Source organism: Cherax quadricarinatus, chromosome 28, assembly GCF_038502225.1.
Source record: "Cherax quadricarinatus isolate ZL_2023a chromosome 28, ASM3850222v1, whole genome shotgun sequence".
NCBI classification, from domain to species: Eukaryota; Metazoa; Arthropoda; class Malacostraca; order Decapoda; family Parastacidae; genus Cherax; species Cherax quadricarinatus.
This window is the reverse complement of record NC_091319.1, coordinates 22,829,113-22,853,044: the sequence shown is the minus strand read 5'-3', so window position 1 is coordinate 22,853,044 and position 23,932 is coordinate 22,829,113. Positions and strand designations below refer to the sequence as shown.

Here is a 23,932-nt window from a genome sequence, read left to right as displayed (position 1 = left end):
CTTCCTCCAACCTTTCCTAGGCCGACCCCTACCCCGCCTTCCTTCCACTACAGACTGATACACTCTTGAAGTCACTCTCTTTCGCTCCATTCTCTCTACATATCCGAACCACCTCAACAACCCTTCCTCAGCCCTCTGGACAACAGTTTTGGTAATCCCACACCTCCTCCTACTAACATGTGTAGTATGCAAAGTTGTGGAGAAGATTTTCAGGAGAGTGGTGGAGCACATAGAAAGGAAAAAGCTTATACACAATAATCATTACGGTTTCAGAGAAGGGAAATCCTGTGTCACAAACCTACTGGAGTTTTACGACAAGGTAACAGAAGTAAGACAGGGGAGAGAGGGGGGGGGTAGACTGAGTTTTCTTGGATTGTAAAAAGGTTTTCGACACAGTTCCACACAAGAGATTAGTGTAAAAGTTGGAGGAGCGGGCAGGAATAACAGGAAAGACACTACAATGAATCAGGGAATACCTGGCAGGAAGAAAACAAAGAGTGATGCTATGGGACGAGATATCAGAGTGGGAGCATGTGACGAACTGGGTTCCACAAGGGTCAGTCTTAGAGCCAGTGCTGTTTCTGGTATATGTGAATGACATGATGGAAGAGATAGATTCAGAGGTTTCCATGTTAAGTAAATAAGTTTGCTCAGGTTCAGGTTCAGGTTCAGGTACACATAAATACAGTTACATAAATTGTCATACATAGCAGCATACAGGAAGTATACCTGGAGAGGGTTTCGGGGGTCAACGCCCCCGCGGCTCGGTCTGGGACCAGGCCTCGTGGTGGATCAGGGTCTGATCAACCAGGCTGTTACTGCTGGCCGCATGTGTGTAGATTACCTAGGATAACCCAAAAAAGTCAGCCAAAGTGATTTATTTTCACTGGGGTCCTTGTAATATCTTATTATTTAAACCTTAAAAGTTTGCAGATGATGTGAAGCTAATGCGGAGAATTCAAGCGGACGAGGACCAGGTAGGACTACAAAGAGATCTGGAGTTTAACCCCACCAAATGCAAAGTCATGAAAACTGGGGAGGGTCAAAGAAGACCGCAGACGAAATACGGGCTAGGGTGGCCAAAGGCTGCAAACCTCACTCAAGGAAAAGGATCTTCGGGAGAGTATAATACCGAGCGCATCTCCTGAGGCGCATATCAACCACATAACTGTTGCAGCATGTGGGCGCCTGGCAAACCTAAGAATAGCATTTCTACACTGTATATGTCAGACCCACATTGGGGTATGTAGCATCACTACGGAACTCAAACCTGGCCAAGCACGTTAAAAATTTAGAAAAAATGCAAAGGCTTATAAGATTAGTCCCTGAACTAAGGGGCAAAAGATTACATCTTTTACTGTATTCTGTGCCCCTGACAGTGCTGGTCAGCCAGACATCCCACCCAGGTACTGAACACACAAAAAAATCCTTGATTGTACTGCACCACGTGACTAAAAGCATTGTCTTTATGAAGGGCCTACGTGACTCATCAACGCTACGTGAAGAGGCTGTGTAACTCACCAAAGCTACGTGAAGAGGCTGTGTAACTCACCAAAGCTACGTGAAGAGGCTGTGTAACTCACCAAAACGGCTCCTGAGGGCGAGGATGAAGACCAGAGGGTCGTGTGGCTCTGCCAGGTCACCACCCACGTTCCTGCAGAACTTCCTGGCCTGGGCCCACGTCAGCTGCTCCTCTTCCCCGCTGAAGAAGAAACACTCTTCCTCCACCAGGAAGAACTGGTTGGGGCACTCTGCCACAACTGCTGTCAACCACACCACCAGCCCCATGTTAATAATAATTGTCATGGAAAAGAATAAATATTTCACGTGGAGAAGGAGTAGGTAGAGCAGCAGTTGGAAGAAAAAATGAAATGGGAGGAGCAGTAGGCGAAGTAAATGAAGGAGGGTGAAGGGGAGGAGAGCTGCTGACAGGGATGGGGAGTGCAAGGCCGGGGGGAGGGGGGGGGCTGGCTTGCCAAAGTTAAAGACTTGTGTACACAATTATCTTTGTTTTTACAGAGGAAGACGCGCTTGAGCTACTAAGCATGACACTCTCTCCTTGTTGGACTCTTGCTAGAAACTAGACATCTTTAATATGTTAAATATTACTAGTGCGAATATTATTATAAAAAAATCCAGACTGGTCATTATTAAAGCTGGAAATGTGGAGTGGCAACAGTATAAAATCCCAGCAACACGGACCATCTTCCAGCTTCAGTGAAGCAATATTCTTCACTCACCTGAGTCATTTTTTTCACACTTCTGGCTCGTCGGGATCATGGCAGGGAAGGTGGCTGTGAAGTTGTCGAAGTTGGTAATGAAGTCGCTGAGGATGTCAGTCATGTTGTGGTAGTCAGCCTGCAGCTTGAGCAGGCCTGTTGCCGTGACCTGCGCCAGCTCCAGCGTCCCTGTTACCATGCCAACACCATTATGACCACGACAACACCATTATTACCACGCCAACACCATTATCACCACGTCAACACCATCATTACCACGCCAACACCATTATCACCACGTCAACACCTTCATTTCCACGCCAACACCATTATCACCACGTCAACGCCATCATTACCATGCCAACACCATTATCACCACGTCAACACCATCATTACCACGCTAACACCATTATTACCACGCTAACACCATTATTACCACACTAGCACTATCGTCACCACGTCAACACCATCATCGCCACACCAGCATCATCATTACCACACCAACACCATAATCACCACGTCAATACCATTATCACCACGTCAACACCATCATTACCACGCCAACGCCATCATTACAACGTCAACACCATTATCACCACGTCAACACCATCATTATCACGCCAACACCATCATAACCACATCAACACCATTATCACCACGCCAACATCATCATCACCACATCAGCACCATCATCACCACCTCAACATCATCATCACCACACCAGCACCATCATCAAAACGTCAACACCATTATCACCACACCAGCACCATCATCACCACATCAACACCATCATCACCACACCAGTACCATCATCACCACGTCAACATCATCACCACGTCAACACCATCATCACTTCAACACCATCACCACACCAGCATCATCATTACCACACCAACACCATCATCACCACGTCAACACCATTATCACCACGTCAACACCATCATTATCACGCCAACACCATCATAACCACGTCAACACCATTATCACCACGTCAACATCATCACCACACCAGCACCATCATCACCACGTCAACACCATCATCAACACACCAGCACCATCATCACCACATCAACACCATCATCACCACACCAAGACCATCATCACCACGTCAACACCATCATCACCACGTCAACACCATCACTAACACCATCATTACCACACCAGCACCATCGTCAAAACCATCGTCAACACCATCATCACCACACCAGCGTCATCATTACCACACCAACACCATCATTACCACGTCAACACCATCATTAGCACGTCAACACCATCATCACCACGTCAACACCATTATCACCACGTCAACATCATCATCACCACGCTAACACCATCATTACCACACCAGCACCATCGTCACCACGTCAACACCATCATCACCACACCAGTACCATCATCACCACTTCAACACCATCATCACCACACCAGGACCATCATCACCACGTCAACATCATCACCACGCCAGCACCATCATCACCACGTCAACACCATCATCACCACGTCAACACCATCATCACACCAGCACCATCATCACCACGTCAACACCATCATCACCACGTCAACATCATCACCACGTCAACACCATCATCACCAAGTCAACAATATCGTCACACCAGTACCATCATCACAACGTCAGCACCATCATCACCACGTCAACACCATCATCACAACGTCAGCACCATCGTCACCAATTCAAGATCATCACCTGGTCTCAGACTAAGCTGCGGGGGCGTTGACCCCCGAAACCCTCTCCAGGTAAACTCCAGGTAAACTATGTCAACATTATCGTCACTACACCAGAACCATCATCAACACGTAAACATCATCATTACCACGCCAACATCGTCATCACCACATCAACATCATCATCACCACACCAGCACCCTTATCACCACGTCAACATCAACATCACCACACCAGCCCTATCATCACCACGTCAGCACCATCATCACCACGTCAACACCATCATTACCACGTCAACACCACCACATCAACACCATCATCACCACGTCAACACCATCATCATCACGTCAACACCATTATCACCACGTCAACTCCATCATCACCACGTCAACACCATCATCACAGCAGCACCATCATCACTACGTCAGCACCATCATCACCACGTCAACACCATCATCACGTCAACACCATTACCACGTCAACACCATCATCACCACGTCAATACCATCATCACCACACCAACATCATCACCACGTCAACACCCTCATCACAACAGCACCATCATCACCACTTCACCATCATCACCACGCCAACACCATCAGCACCACGTCAACGCCATTATCATCACATCAACACCATCATCACACCAGCACCATCAACACCACGGCAACACAATCATCACCACGTCAACACCATCATCACCACGTCAGTACCATCATCACCACGTCAACACCACCATCACCACGTCAACACCATCATCACACCAGCACCATCATCACCACGTCAACCCCATCATCACGCCAACACCAACATCACCACGTCAACACCATCATCACCACGTCGACACCATCATCACCACGTCAGCACCATCATCACCACGTCAACATAATCACACCATCATCATCACCACGTCAACACCATCATCATCACGTCAACACCATTATCACAACGTCAACTCCATCATCACGTCAACACCATCACAGCAGCACCATCATCACTACGTCAGCACCATCATCACCACGTCAACACCATCATCACGTCAACACCATTACCACGTCAACACCATCATCATCACACCAGCACCATCATCACCACGTCAACATCATCACACCATCATCATCACACCAGCACCATCATCACCACGTCAACACCATCATCATCACACCAGCACCATCATCACCACGTCAACACCATCATCATCACACCAGCACCATCATCACCAGGTGTTAAGAATCATTAAGACCTAGTGATCAGAATACAATAGGAGCAGATGACGTGGATATCAGAGGAATGTGTGCGGGCAAAAACTAAACTATCCACTCCGAGAATTATGATTAATTCCATTACAAGAGAGTAAACTGAAGGACAAGTGCACAATAGCACACCTTATAGCACACCTTATATGGTTTTGAAGATTGAATTTATGTTAATTAAAATAAACTTTTAATAATATAGTACGTTATTAAAGACTAACTTGAAAGCTATGAAACATGGAAATAAAAAAACAAAAATATTGCAGTGATTTTCAATACAGAAGGAAAATGCGACAAGAATACCCTCACGGGTCAGCGTGACCAGCGGGGTGTCCCAAGGATTAGTATTTGCTCTTTAATAATTCTAGCTTATATAAATAATTTGGCAGAATGAATTTAAATTGTGTGTATGTGTTTGTGTATGATGTACATATCTTGTGGATGGTGAACTTTAATGGATGCTGCTATGTAACGGAAATGGGGGAGAACAGGATGACGAACCATGAGAAAAGTATTGATTTGTTTTAGCACGCCCAAAATCTTCCACCGAGGTAGAGTGACTAAAAAAAGAAACGCTCACATTCACTCATTTAGTTGCTGTTTTGCCAGAAATGTACAGAAATCACAACTGAAATAACCCTCTGAACTATAGTATCGTTGCTTAGTTAATCTTAAGTTAATTTTATACCTGCCCATAATGCTCTGCATACAAGGGGCTTTTGGCATGTACACCCAATCACTATATTTCTTTGTACAACTATGTATCATGTCCAAATAAAAAGTAAATAAATAAATAAATCTTCATCCGTCTTCCAGAGTGCACGTACACTGATGGACGGGTGGGAATATTGCACACACGGTGAGTGAGAAAGAGATCTGGGAGACACTGTGGAAAGTCACCAAAAGGTGATGTATGTCATGTGTGAGTCATGTGTTTCACTGGTAAACCGTAAACCAGTATTCGGATATATGGATAAGTAAATGCATAAAAAGGTGTTTATAATGTACAATTTTCTACATGTATCTTTGGTTTTGTGTTCGCAAATAAATAAGAAATGTCCAAAGAAGAGCTGCGAAAACTCTCCCATAGCTAAAAATTTCGAATTATGATGAAAGGCTGAAAATATTAAGAATAGCCATGCTGGATGATAGCAGGAAGTGAGGTGACATGACAGCCACATATAATACAATAAAATGTTAAAAAAAATAAATAAAGAAGACTTCTTAACACCATCAACAAGAATAAGAAGCTGCCACAGTTGTAAACTGTGGCAGCTTCTTGCTGTTGAAAATGAGACGAATGGCGCAATTATCATTGAAAATGGAAAAATAAAACACAACCTAAATTGTCTTGAGTTCTGAAGTCTTGGAGTCGCGACTTAGTTATAATCTCTGGATTTCTTTGAATTTTGATAGTAAATTGCTAGGAATTTTTTTTGAAAATGCTCTGGAAAATGAGAATTGTATATTTCACTTTAAGTCAACGAGATGTTGTATGTCACCAGCTATGTTGTGAGTCACCAAACTGGTAGAACAACAACAGCTACGTTGTTGTAACTACACTATACTGGTAGAACAACAACGGCTATGTTGTTGTGACTGTCACTAAACTGGTAGAAAAGCATTTTGTACAATGATTAGAAGACGACAGTCATGGAACAGTGTCACCAGTAAGGTGCCACGAGTGCCACAAAGTTCACTGTCAAATAGAGTAAATATAGATCATAGAGTGAAAATGAAAACAAGTACCATGCTGATTTTAAAAGATTGAAAACAGGTTCATAAGTGACTGGAAACAAGTTCCATATCAACTATAAGTTAGTTAAAAAGAAAAAGATCTTTAGGTGATACAAAAAAAATAAACGTTATCATCAGTTAACATAGATGTTATTGGGAGGGAGGCATTTTCCACCATAGTAAATTTTATGATAGCTTTTAAGTATATTACTGAAGATATGTGAATATTCTTTTAGCGTTTTGTTTGACTTCATCTGAAGTACGAAGCTGTTATTTGGAACCAAAAGTTATTGAAGCTTGTTAACAAATTTGAAAATGTTCAGAACTATGCAAGAAAGAGATTCCAGAAGCAAGAAATTTGAGATATGAAGAGAGACTGAAATTGTATAGACTTTCTTTTGTTGAAAGCTACGAGGAGACGGATGACCACCTACATGGTCATGAGAGAATACCAAAAAACACGTACAAACAAAGTATCTCGGAATTAGCATTGAGGAGGACATGCAAGAATATTCTAACGTTGCAGTAGAAGAGGTGTTAAGTACATTGCAGAAACTATTTCTTTATCAATAGTGGTCGACAAGTGGCATAACCTCCAGGATGAGGTGATGTTGGTAGTAATTATTGCAAAAGTTAAGAAGTGATTTTGAGAAATTTAAAAAAGATGATGGAAGGAGTATATTCACCAGCGTAGTTTTGTGGACATGATCACTTATATACAAGATGGAACAACAAAAATATTGATAATAAACTAGGTAAAACTAAAACAGCATTTGAGGTTCGTCAAAACCTACTTGGGCACACAACTGTAGCTACACACTCCATCACTGCAAGTGAGCAGAGACGTTGGAAAAAACTGGTGGCCACTGATGGAGCCGGGTCTTGACGTCAGTTGGTCAGAGATTAGCCCCTGTTTGCGTATGAGTTGTGCAAGAGACACAACAGTACTTCAAATTCTCCGATAGTAGTAACAACAAGTTTGAGACAAAAAAAAAAAAACTACATCTCCACTGGATGAGGTAGTTAAAGCTATCTCTATCCTCTCTCAACTCTCCGAGTTTCCTCCATAATGTTTTGTACCGTAATAACCACTGCTCTCTAGATATCTTGATTTGTCTTCATCTTTACTTACCAGCATAGTGATGATGCACAACATGTACTCACCTATTTGTGGTTGCAGACGTCGAGTCATAGCTCCTGTCCACGCCTCTTCGCTGGTCGCTACTAGATCCACTCTCCCTGTTCCATGAGCTTTATTTTACTTCTTATAGCTGTATATGGATCCTGCCTCCACTACATCACTCTCCAGAGTGTTCCACTTACTGACAACTCTGTGACTGAAGAAATACTAACTAACATCCTTGTGACTCATCTGAGTTTTCAGGTTCCAGTTGTGACCCCTTGTTGCTGTGTCCTATCTCTGAAACATTCTATCCCTATCCACATTGTCAATTCCTCTCAGTATTTTATGTCATTATCATGTCCGCCCTATTCCTCCTGTCCTCCACTGTCATCAGGTTGATTTCCCTTAACCTCTCCTCGTAGGACATAACCCCTTAGCACTGGGACTAGTCGTGTTGCAAACCTTTGCACTTTCTCCAATCTCTTGACCTGCCTGACCAGGTGTGGGTTCTATACTGGTGCGGCATACTCCAATATGGGCCTGACCCACGTGGAATACAGTGTCTTGAATGACTCCTTACTCAGGTGTCGAAACGCTATTCTTAGGTTTGCCAGGCGCCCATATGCTGCAGCAGTTATTTGGTTGATGTGCGCCACAGATATGCTCGGAATGATACTCACCCCAAGATCCTTTCCCTTTTACCCACTAGCCTGTATACCGTCTGCGGTATTCCTTGATCTGGACAGGCTTGCAGCCTGTCCAGATCCCTTTGTGGATCTACCTGTTCCTCATCCGCTTGAATTCTCCGCATTAAGTATTAACTTCACATCGTCTGCAAACAGGGACACCTCTGAATGTATCCCTTCTGTCATGTCATTCACATTCACAGAATGGGCCCTAGGACTGACCCTTGTGGAACCCTGCTCGTCACAGGCGCCCACTCTTACACCTCGTCACGTACCATCGCTCGTTGTTTCCATTCTGTCAGGTACTATCCGATCCATTTCAGTGTTATGCCTGCCTGCTCTAGCTTTTGCACTAATCTCTTGTGTGGAACTCTGTCAAAAGCCTTCTTTCAGTCCAAGAATATATAGTCTACTCACCTCTCTCTCTCTCTCTCTCTCTCTCTCTCTCTCTCTCTCTCTCTCTCTCTCTCTCTCTCTCTCTCTCTCTCTCTCTCTCTCTCTCTCTCTCTCTCTCTCTCTCTCTCTCTAATACCTTACTTCTATCACCTTGTCATAAAATTTGAGTAGGTTTGTGACCCAGGATTTCCCTTCCCTGAAACCATGCTGGTTGTCGTGTATAAGCTCATTCCTTGCTAGGTGATTCACCGCTCTTCTCCTGATAAGCTTCTCCATGACTTTGCACACATGTCAGTGATACTGGTCTGTAGTTTAGTGCTGCTTGTCTGTCTCCTTTCTTAAAAATTGGGATTGCATTTGCGGTTTTCCACACACAGTGCCTCTGCTCCCTCTCTTAGGACCCATGGAGAGATGACCGGTCCCACTGACTTTGAGGTATCTAGTTCACTTAGCAGTCTCTTCGCTTTCTCTTCGGCTGTGTGTAATGCGTCCAGCACTTGTTAGTGCATTCTACCACTCCAGGTTGCCGGAGTCCCTTCCGTCTCCACTGAAAATACTTCCTTAAATCTCGTGTTGAGCTCTTCACATACTTCTTGGTCATTTCTTGTGATCTCACATCCTTCCTTCTTTGGCCTGATTACCTGATACTTGAATTGTTTTCCTCCTGATGTGGCTGTACAACAGCTTTGGGTCAGATTTGGCCTTCGATGCTATGCCATTCTTGTATTGCTGCCGAGCCTCCCTTCTTGTACATGCATATTTCTTTCTGACTCTTTGACTAATCTCCTTATTTTTCTGGGTCCTTTGTCTTCTGTACTTTTTTCATATTCTAGCACACTTAGTGTTGGCCTCTCTACACCTTTGGGTGAACTATGGGCTCATTCTGGTCTTCCCATTGTTTCTGTTGCCCTTGGGTACACACCTCTCCTTCTCCTCCTCCTTGCATTTTGTGATCATGTATTCCATAATTTCATTTACTGTTTTTCCAATCAGTTCTTTCCCACTGTACCTCATAAAGGGATTTCCTCATGTTTGTGCAGTCCGCTCTATTATAGTTTAGCTTCTCCCATCTTGTGCTGCTTCCCTCTCCCCTTTTAGCTCTACAATGTATTTGAAGTTTAGGACCACATGATCATTAGCTCCAAAAGGCCTTTCATATGTGATGTCCCCAATGTTTGAACTACTTAAGGTGAATATGAGGTCCAGGCTTGCTGGTTCATCATCTCCTCTCTCTATGGTAGTGTCTCTAACATGTTGATGCATGAGGTTTTTCCAGTACCACCTCTACATTTCTGATCCTGAATGTGGCTCCAGGTTTTCCCAGTCAGTCTCCTTATAATTGAAATTACCCACAACTAGTGACTTTGCCCTGCCCATGTGGGCTGTTGTGGCAACCTCAAATAGCGTATCAACCATTGCTCTATTGCTCTCATCATAATCTTGTTTTGGCCTCCTGCTGTTCAGTGACAGGTTGTACATCCCTGCAATCACCACTTTGGGACTCCCTGTCTGAAGTGTTCTTACTATATAGTCCCGTGTTTCCCTTTTTTCCTCGTGATCTGATATCCGGTTGGAAAGATTGTGATGTAGTTCAGCTGGGCTTGTGAGGTCTCTGGGGAGACCTAATTTAACCAATTATATGGTCACACCTTGCCTTGGCAAACGTCTGTAGCCACGCCCACGTCTGAGGTCTTTTGTTCTGGACGGCGTCAGACCTAGGCGTCAGGTCTTACACGTGGTTGTGGAGGGTGCTTGGACCACCATAAAAGCCCAAGGAAGAGCATGATCAGGAGATTCGAGCGGAGCTGCTGCTGGGGTGCAGAGCTCCTGAGCAGAGACTTCGAGCGGAGCTGCTGCTGGGGTGCAGGGCTCGGGAGAAGGCTGCTGAAGTCTCTGGAGGAGACTGTTGGAGGCATTGGGCAGAGTACTGGCTTGGCGCAGTACTCGTGCTGTATAGGTCTTGGGACCTGTGGCTTAGTTCCTGTAGTGAACTGTCCTCTGTGCTATATTGTAAGTTATATTCATTTTCGTCAAATTGATTGTATTTCCCTGTCTCACTGCTTATGTGTAACACCCCATTTATCTAAACCAATGATGTACTCTTGTTCCCAAATATATTAGTGTACAAGGACTTAATAATAAACTGTGTTTGAGTAGAATAGTAATATTCACTGTCCCCGTTATTAGCTATTCCTATTTCTTATATTTTATTATGTTTATATATGAGTGAAGAGTGGGCGAGGCATATGTTAGTGAGTAGTGTAGAGTTAATGAGAGTGTCGTGGTGGTCACCACTGACCTGTCATTACCTACCTACCTCTGCTAATCATCTCACTCCTACCACCTCGCCTGCCTCTCCCCCTGCCTACATAATCCCCTACTCCCATATTCCCCACTTATATCCTATTCATTCCGATACCCCCTACATGACAAGATCACATCTGTTATCATTTATGAGCTTGATTTACATGAGTGCTGTGATGTCTGGGGATGCTTCCATGATTCTTTTGTACCACTCCTCACACTTATTTCTTATTCTGTCTGCGGTGGTGTAACATACATAAGAACATAAGAAAGAAGGAACGCTGAAGCAGGCCTACTGGCCTGGTTATGGGGGCTGGGAGAATGGGAGACCTGGCAGGACACTATGGGAGGCTGCTGTGTAAGTACAGTTTCTGCTGGGATGGGGTCCGTAAGTGTGGAGGGTGGTTTGTTTTTAGTTAATTTGTTTGGTTGTGGTGTTCTATAGGTGGTTCTACTGGTAGTAGTGTTTGCTGATCCTTCCAACTCTGGGTGTCCCTGCCTCTCTCTGACCTTGTCTCCCTTTCTTGCCCCTTGCATCTTTGTTTCCCCCCCCCTCTCTCTCTCTCAGGTGCTGTCATTCTGTTCATGTTCTGTTGCAGTCAGGGTACAACTGCTTATATTTTGTTGTTTCCTTTAGCTGTAGGTTTTGCTGCAGGATTCTGTTTCACACTGTTTCTGTCCTTAAAATCAATTTGACTGGTTGATTTTTTCCCCTTGAGTATCCCCTGATTCTCTGAAAATTTATCAGCTCAGTCGTGTCCTCTCCTGTTCGATAAGATAAGATAAGATTTCGTTCGGATTTTTAACCCCGGAGGGTTAGCCACCCAGGATAACCCAAGAAAGTCAGTGTGTCATCGAGGACTGTCTAACTTATTTCCATTGGGGTCCTTAATCTTGTCCCCCAGGATACGACCCACACCAGTCGACTAACACCCAGGTACCTATTTGCTGCTAGGTGAACAGGACAACATGTGTAAGGAAACGTGTCGAAATGTTTCCACCCGCCGGGAATCGAACCCGGACCCTCCGTGTGTGAAGCGGGAGCTTTAGCCACCTGTCATCTTCATATACCCTCCCTTTGGCCTCCTGAAGCCCATGGATAAAAACTGATCTCTTCCTCTCATCTCACTGCTTTTCCCTCCACATCTCTGGGTATATGTGTGTATACTTACAATTTTCTACATTTTTCACTTTTCATACATGCAAAGCTGCTATTGTGAATCCTGCAAGCATACCTGGCATACATATATTTTTGGAAGCCTGTGTATAAATAACGTCATGATGATTAAGAAACGTGGAGAAATAGTTGGAGGTGGTTAGTCTCTCAGTCTGGATAAGAGTTTAACTCCATGGTCTGGAACAATATGAAGCAGAAGCATGAGAATGGGATCTTAAATACTGTCAGAGGTGAGGTGGAATATCTCAGAGACGTTGGGGATGGGGTTCACTAATAGAAGCAAGAAGGCAAGAATTGAGGATCACTGCAGCAAACCTACTGGCCCATGCTAGGAAGGTTCCTCTGAAATCTATCCTTTCTCACTTAAGCGATGAGTACGGGTCGTCCCATGAAGACTTGGATGAAGGGGATAAAGGAGGGTTAAGGCACTAGGGGCCTAAACTTTTAGCAGGCTTATGCGAGTGTCTTGGATTGGAATGGAAACTAGGGAGTTTTTGTGGTTTAGTGTGCTGTTGGAATGTGAGCAAGGTAAGATTTAAGTAGAGAATCAGGGAAACAGATTAGCCAGACTTAGAAACCCTTACCCTGATGGGAGATGGCCTGTGTGTAAAATATTTTGTAAATCTCATATGATCTTTCTTGCCTTTCGTAATACTTATATTAACAACAGGTGATTTGTTATGGGTTTATTTTTGTAACCCTGGACCTGTGATTACCCACCCCCACCCACACCCTTTCCCCGTGACCTTGCAAGTCTTCACCTAATGTGAGGTCACCTCACCTTTGATAAGGACAGTGTGGTTCTTCAGCATCTTGGCCACCTCCTCCAGCAACGTCTCCTGCAGCTCTGTACAAGTTATAAGACAGATGTTAGTGTCTTCTTAACAGCTTGGAGCTTTCCTTAAAGGTTTGATAGTTTTTTAAATTAATTAACTGAGCCATACACTAGTAGTATTGGTTAATTAATAAGAATGAACCACATTTAAAAGTAGGAAACAGCGTATAGGTTGAGAGGCGTGTGACTAATATCAACTTAGATCAAAATGAAACATTTTAAGCACCATAAAATGATGTATATATATATCTATCTATCTATATATATACATGTATATATATATATATATATATATATATATATATATATATATATATATATATATATATATATATATATATATATATATATATATATATATATATATATATATATATATATATATATATATATTATATATATATATATATATATATATATATATTTATATAACATCTTGTAGGTGTGAGGAAGAGCCAGTTGTAAGTGTGGGGAAAGTTCGTGAGGCAGTAGGTAAAATGAAAGGGGGTAAGGCAGCCGGGATTGATGGGATAAAGATAGAAATGTTAAAAGCAGGTGGGGATATAGTTTTGGAGTGGTTGGTGCTATTATTTAATAAATGTATGGAAGAGGGTAAGGTACCTAGGGATTGGCAGAGAGCATGCATAGATCCTTTGTATAAAGGGAAAGGGGACAAAAGAGAGTGCAAAAATTATAGGGGGATAAGTCTGTTGAGTATACCTGGTAAAGTGTATGGTAGAGTTATTATTGAAAGAATTAAGAGTAAGACGGAGAATAGGATAGCAGATGAACAAGGAGGTTTTAGGAACGGTAGGGGGTGTGTGGACCAGGTGTTTACAGTGAAACATATAAGTGAACAGTATTTAGATAAGGCTAAAGAGGTTTTTGTGGCATTTATGGGTTTGGAAAAGGCGTATGACAGGGTGGATAGGGAGGCAATGTGGCAGATGTTGCAGATGTATGGTGTAGGAAGTAGGTTACTGAAAGCAGTGAAGAGTTTTTACGAGGATAGTGAGGCTCAAGTTAGAGTATGTAGGAAAGAGGGAGATTATTTCCCAGTAAAAGTAGGCCTTAGACAAGGATGTGTGATGTCACCGTGGTTGTTTAATATATTTATAGATGGGGTTGTAAGAGAAGTAAATGCGAGGGTCTTGGCAAGAGGCGTGGAGTTAAAAGATAAAGAATCACACATAAAGTGGGAGTTGTCACAGTTGCTCTTTGCTGATGACACTGTGCTCTTGGGAGATTCTGAAGAGAAGTTGCAGAGGTTGGTGGATGAATTTGGTAGCGCATGTAAAAGAAGAAAATTAAAAGTGAATACAGGAAAGAGTAAGGTTATGAGGATAACAAAAAGATTAGGTGATAAAAGATTGGATATCAGATTGGAGGGAGAGAGTATGGAGGAGGTGAATGTATTCAGATATTTGGGAGTGGACGTGTCAGCGGATGGGTCTATGAAAGGTGAGGTGAATCATAGAATTGATGAGGGAAAAAGGGTGAGCGGTGCACTTAGGAGTCTGTGGAGACAAAGAACTTTGTCCTTGGAGGCAAAGAGGTAAATGTATGAGAGTATAGTTTTACCAACGCTCTTATATGGGTGTGAAGCATGGGTGATGAATGTTGCAGCAAGGAGAAGACTGGAGGCAGTGGGGATGTCATGTCTGAGGGCAATGTGTGGTGTGAATATAATGCAGAGAATTCGTAGTTTGGAAGTTAGGAGAAGGTGCGGGATTGCCAAAACTGTTGTCAAGGGGGCTGAGGAAGGGTTGTTGAGGTGGTTCGGATATGTAGAGAGAATGGAGCGAAACAGAATGACTTCAAGAGTGTATCAGTCTGTAGTGGAAGGAAGGCGGGGTAGGGGTCGGCCTAGGAAAGGTTGGAGTTAGGGGTTAAAGGAGGTTTTGTGTGCGAGGGGCTTGGACTTCCAGCGGGCATGCGTGAGCGTGTTTGATAGGAGTGAATGGAGACAAATGGTTTTTAATACTTGACGTGCTGTTGGAGTGTGAACAAAGTAACATTTATGAAGGGATTCAGGGAAACCGGCAGGCTGGGCTTGAGTCCTGGAGATGGGAAGTACAGTGCCTGCACTCTGAAGGAGGGGTGTTAATGTTGCAGTTTAAAAACTGTAGTGTAAAGCACCCTTCTGGCAAGACAGTGATGGAGTGAATGATGGTGAAGGTTTTTCTTTTTCGGGCCACCCTGCCTTGGTGGGAATCGGCCAGTGTGCCAGAGATCAGTGTTTGTGTATATTTCGCCTGCTCTCGCGAATTTCTTGCATATATATATATATATATATATATATATATATATATATATATATATATATATATATATATATATATATATATATATATATATATATATATATATATATATATATATATATATATATTATTGTATCCACGAACAAGTGGTATTGATCAGTAGCATCACTGCGATTAGTCAAGGAGTCAAACCCTTGCTGTTTTGGCCTGCCGCATTTTGGGCGAAAACTCATGATGCCTTAATCCACGGAACCACATAATCCTTAAGACTAGCGCACCCAGCAGAATTGGATGTTTTGTGTGTGTGTGTATATATATATATATATATATATATATATATATATATATATATATATATATATATATATATATATATATATATATATATATATATATATATATATATATATATATATATATATATATATATATATATATATATATATATATATATATATATATATATATATATATATATATATATTTATTAACACACTGGCCGAATCCCACCAAGGCAGGGTGGCCCAGAAAAGAAAAACTTTCACCATCATTCACTCCATCACTGTTTTGCCAGAAGGGTGCTTTACACTACAGTTTTTAAACTGCAACATTAACACCCCTCCTTCAGAGTGCAGGCACTGTACTTCCCATCTCCAGGACTCAAGTCCGGCCTGCCGGTTTCCCTGAATCCCTTCATAAATGTTACTTTGCTCAAACTCCAACAGCACGTCAAGTATTAAAAAATATTTGTCTCCATTCACTCCTATCAAACACGCTCACGCATGCCGCCTGGAAGTCCAAGCCCCTCGCACACAAAGCCTCCTTTACCCCCTACCTCCAACCTTTCCTAGGCCGACCCCTACCCCGCCTTCCTTCCACTACAGACTGATACACTCTTGAAGTCATTCTGTTTCGCTCCATTCTCTCTACATGTCCGAACCACCTCAACAACCCTTCCTCAGCCCTCTGGACAACAGTTTTGGTAATCCCGCACCTCCTCCTAACTTCCAAACTACGAATTCTGTGCATTATATTCACACCACACATTGCCCTCAGACATGACATCTCCACTGCCTCCAGCCTTCTCCTCGCTGCAACATTCATCACCCATGCTTCACACCCATATAAGAGCGTTGGCAAAACTATACTCTCATACATTCCCCTCTGCCTCCAAGGACAAAGTTCTTTGTCTCCACAGACTCCTAATTGCACCGCTCACCCTTTTCCCCTCATCAATTCTATGATTCACCTCATCTTTCATAGACCCATCCGCTGACACGTCCACTCCCAAATATCTGAATACATTCACCTCCTCCATACTCTCTCCCTCCAATCTGATATTCAATCTTTCATCACCTAATCTTTTTGTTATCCTCATAACCTTACTCTTTCCTGTATTCACTTTTAATTTTCTTTTACATACCCTACCAAATTCATCCACCAACCTCCGCAACTTCTCTTCAGAATCTCCCAAGAGCACAGTGTCATCAGCAGAGAGCAACTGTGACAACTCACACTTTATGTGTGATTCTTTATCTTTTAACTCCACGCCTCTTGCCAAAATGATTCTTTATCTTTTAACTCCACGCCTCTTGCCAAGACCCTCGCATTTACTTCTCTTACAACCCCATCCATAAATATATTAAACAACCATGGTGACATCACACATCCTTGTCTAAGGCCTACTTTTACTGGGAAATAATCTCCCTCTTTCCTACATACTCTAACTTGAGCCTCACTATCCTCGTAAAAACTCTTCACTGCTTTCAGTAACCTACCTCCTACACCATACACCTGCAACATCTGCCACATTGCCCCCCTATCCACCCTGACATACGCCTTTTCCAAATCCATAAATGCCAATATATATATATATATATATATATATATATATATATATATATATATATATATATATATATATCAATAACAAGACTGCACTAGCCAAGGACTCGAACCCATGCTGCTTTGGCGTGCCTCATAGTGGCCGAGAACACATGACGCCCTTATCGTATGGTTCAGTGGATAAGGGCGTCATGTGTTTTCACCCACCATGAGGCAGGCCAAAGCAGCATGGGTTCAAGTCCTTGGCTAGTGCAGTGTTGTTATTGATCAATACCACTCGTTCGTGGCCACAATAATATATATATATATATATATATATATATATATATATATATATATATATATATATATATATATATATATATATATATTATTGAGAGACAAAAGTGCAACACTTCCTCTCACCATGGCAGCCACGTGACCACTGAGGAGTCACTGCGGAGTGTGGTAGCAGGCCGTGATGCCATGCTAACAGATGCTACCCGGCATAATGCACTGACGAAAAAAGACCCCCCTGTATGATAGGCCTTTGATTTTTGTCACAACATTATGCCAGGGCGCTCACCCGGCATAATGCATAATGCACTGTAGGTGTCGGCCAGCGTCGACATGCAGGTGTAGTCCTATGCTAAGAACTTGCCATTCTTCCAAGTATAGATGGTGATCCTGTCGGCGCAGATTGCAGGGTTGTTAGTATTGTTGGCCGCTAGTGATCAGGACTCTCTCTCCACTGTAGCAAGGCTTCTTTGTATGATGTCATTGACTTCATTGCATGCCAGCCCTTGGTTATGGAGCAGTTAAGGTCATGTAGACCATATTGTTTGGCTTGTGCAATGCCGCAAATACATTCCACGTGAATTGGGAGAAGGAGGCGGAGAGTCACTGCAATATGGAGGGTCTTAGGGTTGAGGCGTGTTCCCATTGCCAAAATGGAAACTGTTTGGAGGGACTCCCCTGGGTGAAGGGCACTCACAGCTTGGAGATTGGCACTCTCCCTGTCTGATGTTACAGTCCCTAGCATGTTGGCAAGCACCTTTTCAGCAATGGGGCCATTTCAAATTGACTGTTTGTAGGCCAGTGCTGCACTACGTTTTGTTGATGGAGCAGCGAGAGTCTCCCATTTGGTAATGGTAATGGCATAGCTAGGGGTCCTGTATTCCTGATATATATATATATATATATATATATATATATATATATATATATATATATATATATATATAATGTGTGTATGTGTGTGTATGTGTGTGTATGTGTGTGTATGTGTGTGTGTGTGTGTGTGTGTGTGTGTGTGTGTGTGTGTGTGTGTATGTGTGTGTATGTGTGTGTGTGAGTGTGTGTGTGTGTGTGTGTGTGTGTGTGTGTGTGTGTGTGTGTGTGTGTGTGTGTGTGTGTGTGTGTGTGTGTGTGTGTGTGTGTGTGTCATTATAAAATGTCTCCAGCTAAACCGAGTATGTCCGCGTTTTTCGATATTCGCCAGTGTTGAATTTGAGTTATTCTTGTTGTATTATTTTTGTAATTCATCAACATACCTTATAAGACACTAATAAAACAAATCCTGGAAGTGTTCCCTGGGAATAACTTGGCAAGTAATAAATATACTGAATGAAAAGAAACCGGTGAAGTTAGTTATTAGAGTACCTTGTATGGTGGTGGTGTGGGAGTCACTGAGGTCTTGGTGCTGCTGACGGAGGGTAGCCACCTCCACGCTGGAGTTACTGAAGCCTTCCAGCACTCGATCCTGCACTCCAGATGACAACTCTGTAGGTGAAACTCTCATCGTGTGAACTCAGTTTAGGTTATTTGTTACACGTTTGTACATGTACCTGGCTGTACCATCGTCCTGGCTGTACCATGTACCTGGCTGTACCATCGTCCTGGCTGTACCATGTACCTGGCTGTACCATCTACCTCGCTGTACCATGTACCTGGCTGTACCATCTACCTCGCTGTACCATTTACCTGGCTGTACCATCTACCTCGCTGTACCATGTACCTGGCTGTACCATCTACCTGGCTGTACCATTTACCTGGCTGTACCATTTACCTGGCTGTATCATCTACCTGGCTGTACCATCTGCCTGGCTGTACCATCTGCCTGGCTGTACCATCTACCTGGCTGTACCATCTGCCTGGCTGTACCATCTACCTGGCTGTACTATCTACCTGGCTGTACCATGTACCTGGCTGTATCATCTACCTGGCTGTACCATTTACCTGACTGTACCCTCTGCCTGGCTGTACCATCTACCTGGCTGTACCATCTGCCTGGATGTACCATCTGCCTGGCTGTACCATCTACCTGGCTGTATCCTCTGCCTGGCTGTACCATCTACCTGGCTGTACGACCTACCTGGCTGTACCATCTACCTGGCTGTACCATCTACCTGGCTGTACCATATACATGACTGTACCATCTACCTGACTGTACCATCTACGTGGCTGTACCATCTGCCTGGCTGTACCATCTACCTGGCTGTACCATCTGCCTGGCTGTACCGTCTACCTGGCTGTACCATCTACCTGGCTGTACCATCTGCCTGGCTGTACCATCTACCTGGCTGTACCCTCTGCCTGGCTGTATCCTCTACCTTACTGTACCATCTACCTGGCGGCCGGGCCACCACTTGGACAAGGCCCGGGCCGGGAGAATACCGGCGAATCTTTAACTAACTAATCTACCTGGCTGTACCATCTATCTGGTTGTACCATCTACCTGGTTGTACCATCTACCTGGTTGTACCATCTACCTGGCTGTACCATCTGCCTGGCTGTACCATCTACCTGGCTGTACCCCCTGCCTGGCTGTACCATCTACCTGACTGTACCATCTACCTGGCTGTACCATCTACCTGGTTGTACCATCTACCTGGCTGTACCATCTACCTGGTTGTACCATCTACCTGGCTGTACCATCTACCTGGTTGTACCATATACCTGGCTGTACCATCTACCTGGTTGTACCATCTACCTGGTTGTACCATCTGCCTGACTGTACCATCTGCCTGACTGTACCATCTACCTGACTGTACCATCTACCTGACTGTACCATCTACCTGACTGTACCATCTACCTGACTGTACCATCTACCTGACTGTACCATCTACCTGGTTGTACCATATACCTGGTTGTACCATCTAATTGGCTGTACCATCTACCTGGCTGTACCATCTACCTGGTTGTACCATCTACCCGGTTGTACCATCTGCCTGACTGTACCATCTACCTGACTGTACCATCTACCTGACTGTACCATCTACCTGACTGTACCATCTACCTGACTGTACCATCTACCTGACTGTACCATCTACCTGGCTGTACCATCTACCTGGTTGTACCATCTACCTGGCTGTACCATCTACCTGGTTGTACCATATACCTGGCTGTACCATCTACCTGGTTGTACCATCTACCTGGTTGTACCATCTGCCTGACTGTACCATCTACCTGGCTGTACCATCTACCTGGCTGTACCATCTACCTGGTCGTACCATCTACCCGGTTGTACCATCTGCCTGACTGTACCATCTACCTGACTGTACCATCTACCTGACTGTACCATCTACCTGACTGTACCATCTAGCTGACTGTACCATCTAGCTGACTGTACCATCTACCTGACTGTACCATCTACCTGACTGTACCATCTAGCTGACTGTACCATCTACCTGACTGTACCATCTACCTGACTGTACCATCTACCTGACTGTACCATCTACCTGACTGTACCATCTACCTGACTGTACCATCTACCTGACTGTACCATCTACCTGACTGTACCATCTAGCTGACTGTACCATCTAGCTGACTGTACCATCTACCTGACTGTACCATCTAGCTGACTGTACCATCTACCTGACTGTACCATCTACCTGACTGTACCATCTAGCTGACTGTACCATCTACCTGACTGTACCATCTACCTGACTGTACCATCTACCTGACTGTACCATCTACCTGACTGTACCATCTACCTGACTGTACCATCTACCTGACTGTACCATCTAGCTGACTGTACCATCTACCTGACTGTACCATCTAGCTGACTGTACCATCTACCTGACTGTACCATCTACCTGACTGTACCATCTACCTGTACCATCTACCTGACTGTACCATCTACCTGACTGTACCATCTACCTGACTGTACCATCTACCTGACTGTACCATCTACCTGACTGTACCATCTACCTGACTGTACCATCTACCTGACTGTACCATCTAGCTGACTGTACCATCTACCTGACTGTACCATCTACCTGACTGTACCATCTACCTGACTGTACCATCTACCTGACTGTACCATCTACCTGACTGTACCATCTACCTGGTTGTACCATCTACCTGACTGTACCATCTGCGTCTACCTTATTATTTAGTTTTGCTTCCACTGTTTTATTTGTATTACTCTAATTACTTCTTAAGAAAAGTTTTCCCAGCGTATGCTTAGGAAATCATTTCCAGAAAGTCCTACACAGACGATGAAACAGATACCAATGTTAAAGTATTGATCCCAGGACCGAAACGTTAGCAGTCAACATATCATAAGTATCATTTTGTTTTATAAAGAGGAAGTGAATCTGAAAGATATTTATTTCTCTGTTGATCCTCACGCAACTCACGTAGCTGTTTCTTCTGATACTCACAGATATTTATCTCATTACTTAATTATTCTTAGACTTGCGTCTCTCCTTTCCATCGAAAGAGCTTACAGGTATTATTATTATTATTATTATTATTATTATTATTATTATTATTATTATTATTATTATTATTATTATTATTATTATTATTATTATTAACCTTCAGCTCTCTTTTTATTAATATGGACTGGAAAGTGGGGAGTACAGCCGTATTGCCTGTTATCCACAGTAAACAAAGAACCCGTGTGATAAGCTCACCTGTGACAAGGTAAGTGTGGTTCTTGAAGAGTTGGGTCGTCTCCTCCTTCAGTGTCTCCAGCAGATCTACAGGAGATGCCAACAGGTGTGTAAATAGACCATTACCGATGGTTTTTTTTTAGGTTTAAAATATATTTTTTTTACCCTATGGTCATTAATTCAGCGGTCCTTGTGGACACTGATATGAAGATTACTGTAATTTTGATGACAGTAATTGAAATATGCTCAATATACTGCTCAGTATATATGCATATATTATGTTTATATAATGGGCTTACGAATCTGATTTACTCACGTTTATTTCATAATATAACCCTGAAAATAGATTTATACAATTATTGTTTATAAGAGCCAGTCTTAAACAAATTCAATTAGTACGAAACTCATAGCAAACATGTCGAGTTATGACAAACTGCGTTGGTCACCTCGCTGAAAGAAAGACAGGAGTCAGGTACCTCTGAATCCAAATGCCCCGCTGACGACTGTAGTGCAGAGTGGACACGTTTGCTGAAAGATCTTGTATTGGGGCAAAGTTTCTGCCTATTAAGATCTTTATCAAGATCTTAACAGATCGATACTTTGTCCCTCCCCACACACACACACAAAAGAAAAAAAAAGTTTTATGCAAACGTGCTTTTCTTCATCATTAATTAAGTACTATGCATGAGGCACAGTTTGCCATTTCAGGTGTACAGTGCCATCTTCAGCTGAGATGGTCACCTCGAAACTAATATCATGCAGTTTGAAATATTTACAATTAACTACAAATTAGAAATGAAAACTGGCCGATATTTTCATCCATCCTGCACCACTATCAAGTCGAGAGTGAGAACGCAAAGAACAGAAAATGTTAAGACAGGTCAGGGCAACAGGAGGTGATGCGACAGACTAGAGAAGATGAAATCACATAAAGTCTGAAGAATAAAACATCTGAATATGTACTGATAGAGGCAAGTATCTGCAGTAGTAAGTTAGGACTAAGATTCAAGTTATGGATGTTGTGTATAAGGACCGATTCAGCAAGACGCCGTCTGTGATCGTTAGAAGAACAGATCATTTTACAATCCTTGTTTGAGGTGCTACGCGAGGCTCTACGAGGCGAATTATTTGTCTGATAAACTTGCCGTTATTGCAGTCTCTGTACATGTTCTAAACAATGTATAAACTGAGATATAAGATATTCAGATGCAAGATACTCCAAGATGCTCAACCTGTTATGTGAGTATTACTCTTCAAGGGAAAGAAGACCAGTTTATGCTGGTGAAGAGCTCTCGATCCAAGAAACTGGACCTACCATCTCCTTCCTTGGATCATACCTAATTATCTCCTATTCCTCAGGCACTGTATGGCCGTCGAGGATTTAATTAAAGCTGAAGGTCTCATACATACTAACTTTAATGGGTCATGTTTCAAGAGTGTAACAACGTGGACTACAAACAATGTGTTGTTGACACTACTTCCAGAGATCAACAGAGTTGTCGCTTTTTTTCATTTACAGTCTTCAGCAAT

At 43.1% G+C, this 23,932-nt stretch overlaps 1 protein-coding gene across 3 annotated transcripts in view; it reads right to left on the bottom strand.

The window, feature by feature from the left end:
* The window catches only part of LOC128693348 (uncharacterized), a 61,894-nt gene that overhangs the window by 13,514 nt on the left and 24,448 nt on the right, over positions 1 to 23,932 (bottom strand). Inside the window, exons 6-10 of one of the 3 annotated variants that reach the window (XM_053783037.2) lie at positions 22,424 to 22,489; positions 19,164 to 19,283; positions 13,360 to 13,425; positions 2,241 to 2,408; positions 1,584 to 1,760 (exon numbers count right to left, since the gene is read on the bottom strand). In XM_053783037.2, the coding sequence (XP_053639012.1) occupies positions 1,584 to 1,760; positions 2,241 to 2,408; positions 13,360 to 13,425; positions 19,164 to 19,283; positions 22,424 to 22,489 (597 nt within the window). Of the gene's footprint in view, positions 1 to 1,583; positions 1,764 to 2,240; positions 2,409 to 13,359; positions 13,426 to 19,163; positions 19,284 to 22,423; positions 22,490 to 23,932 lie in introns of all 3 variants that reach the window. The other 2 variants (XM_053783036.2, XM_053783039.2) reach the window with 2 other exon arrangements.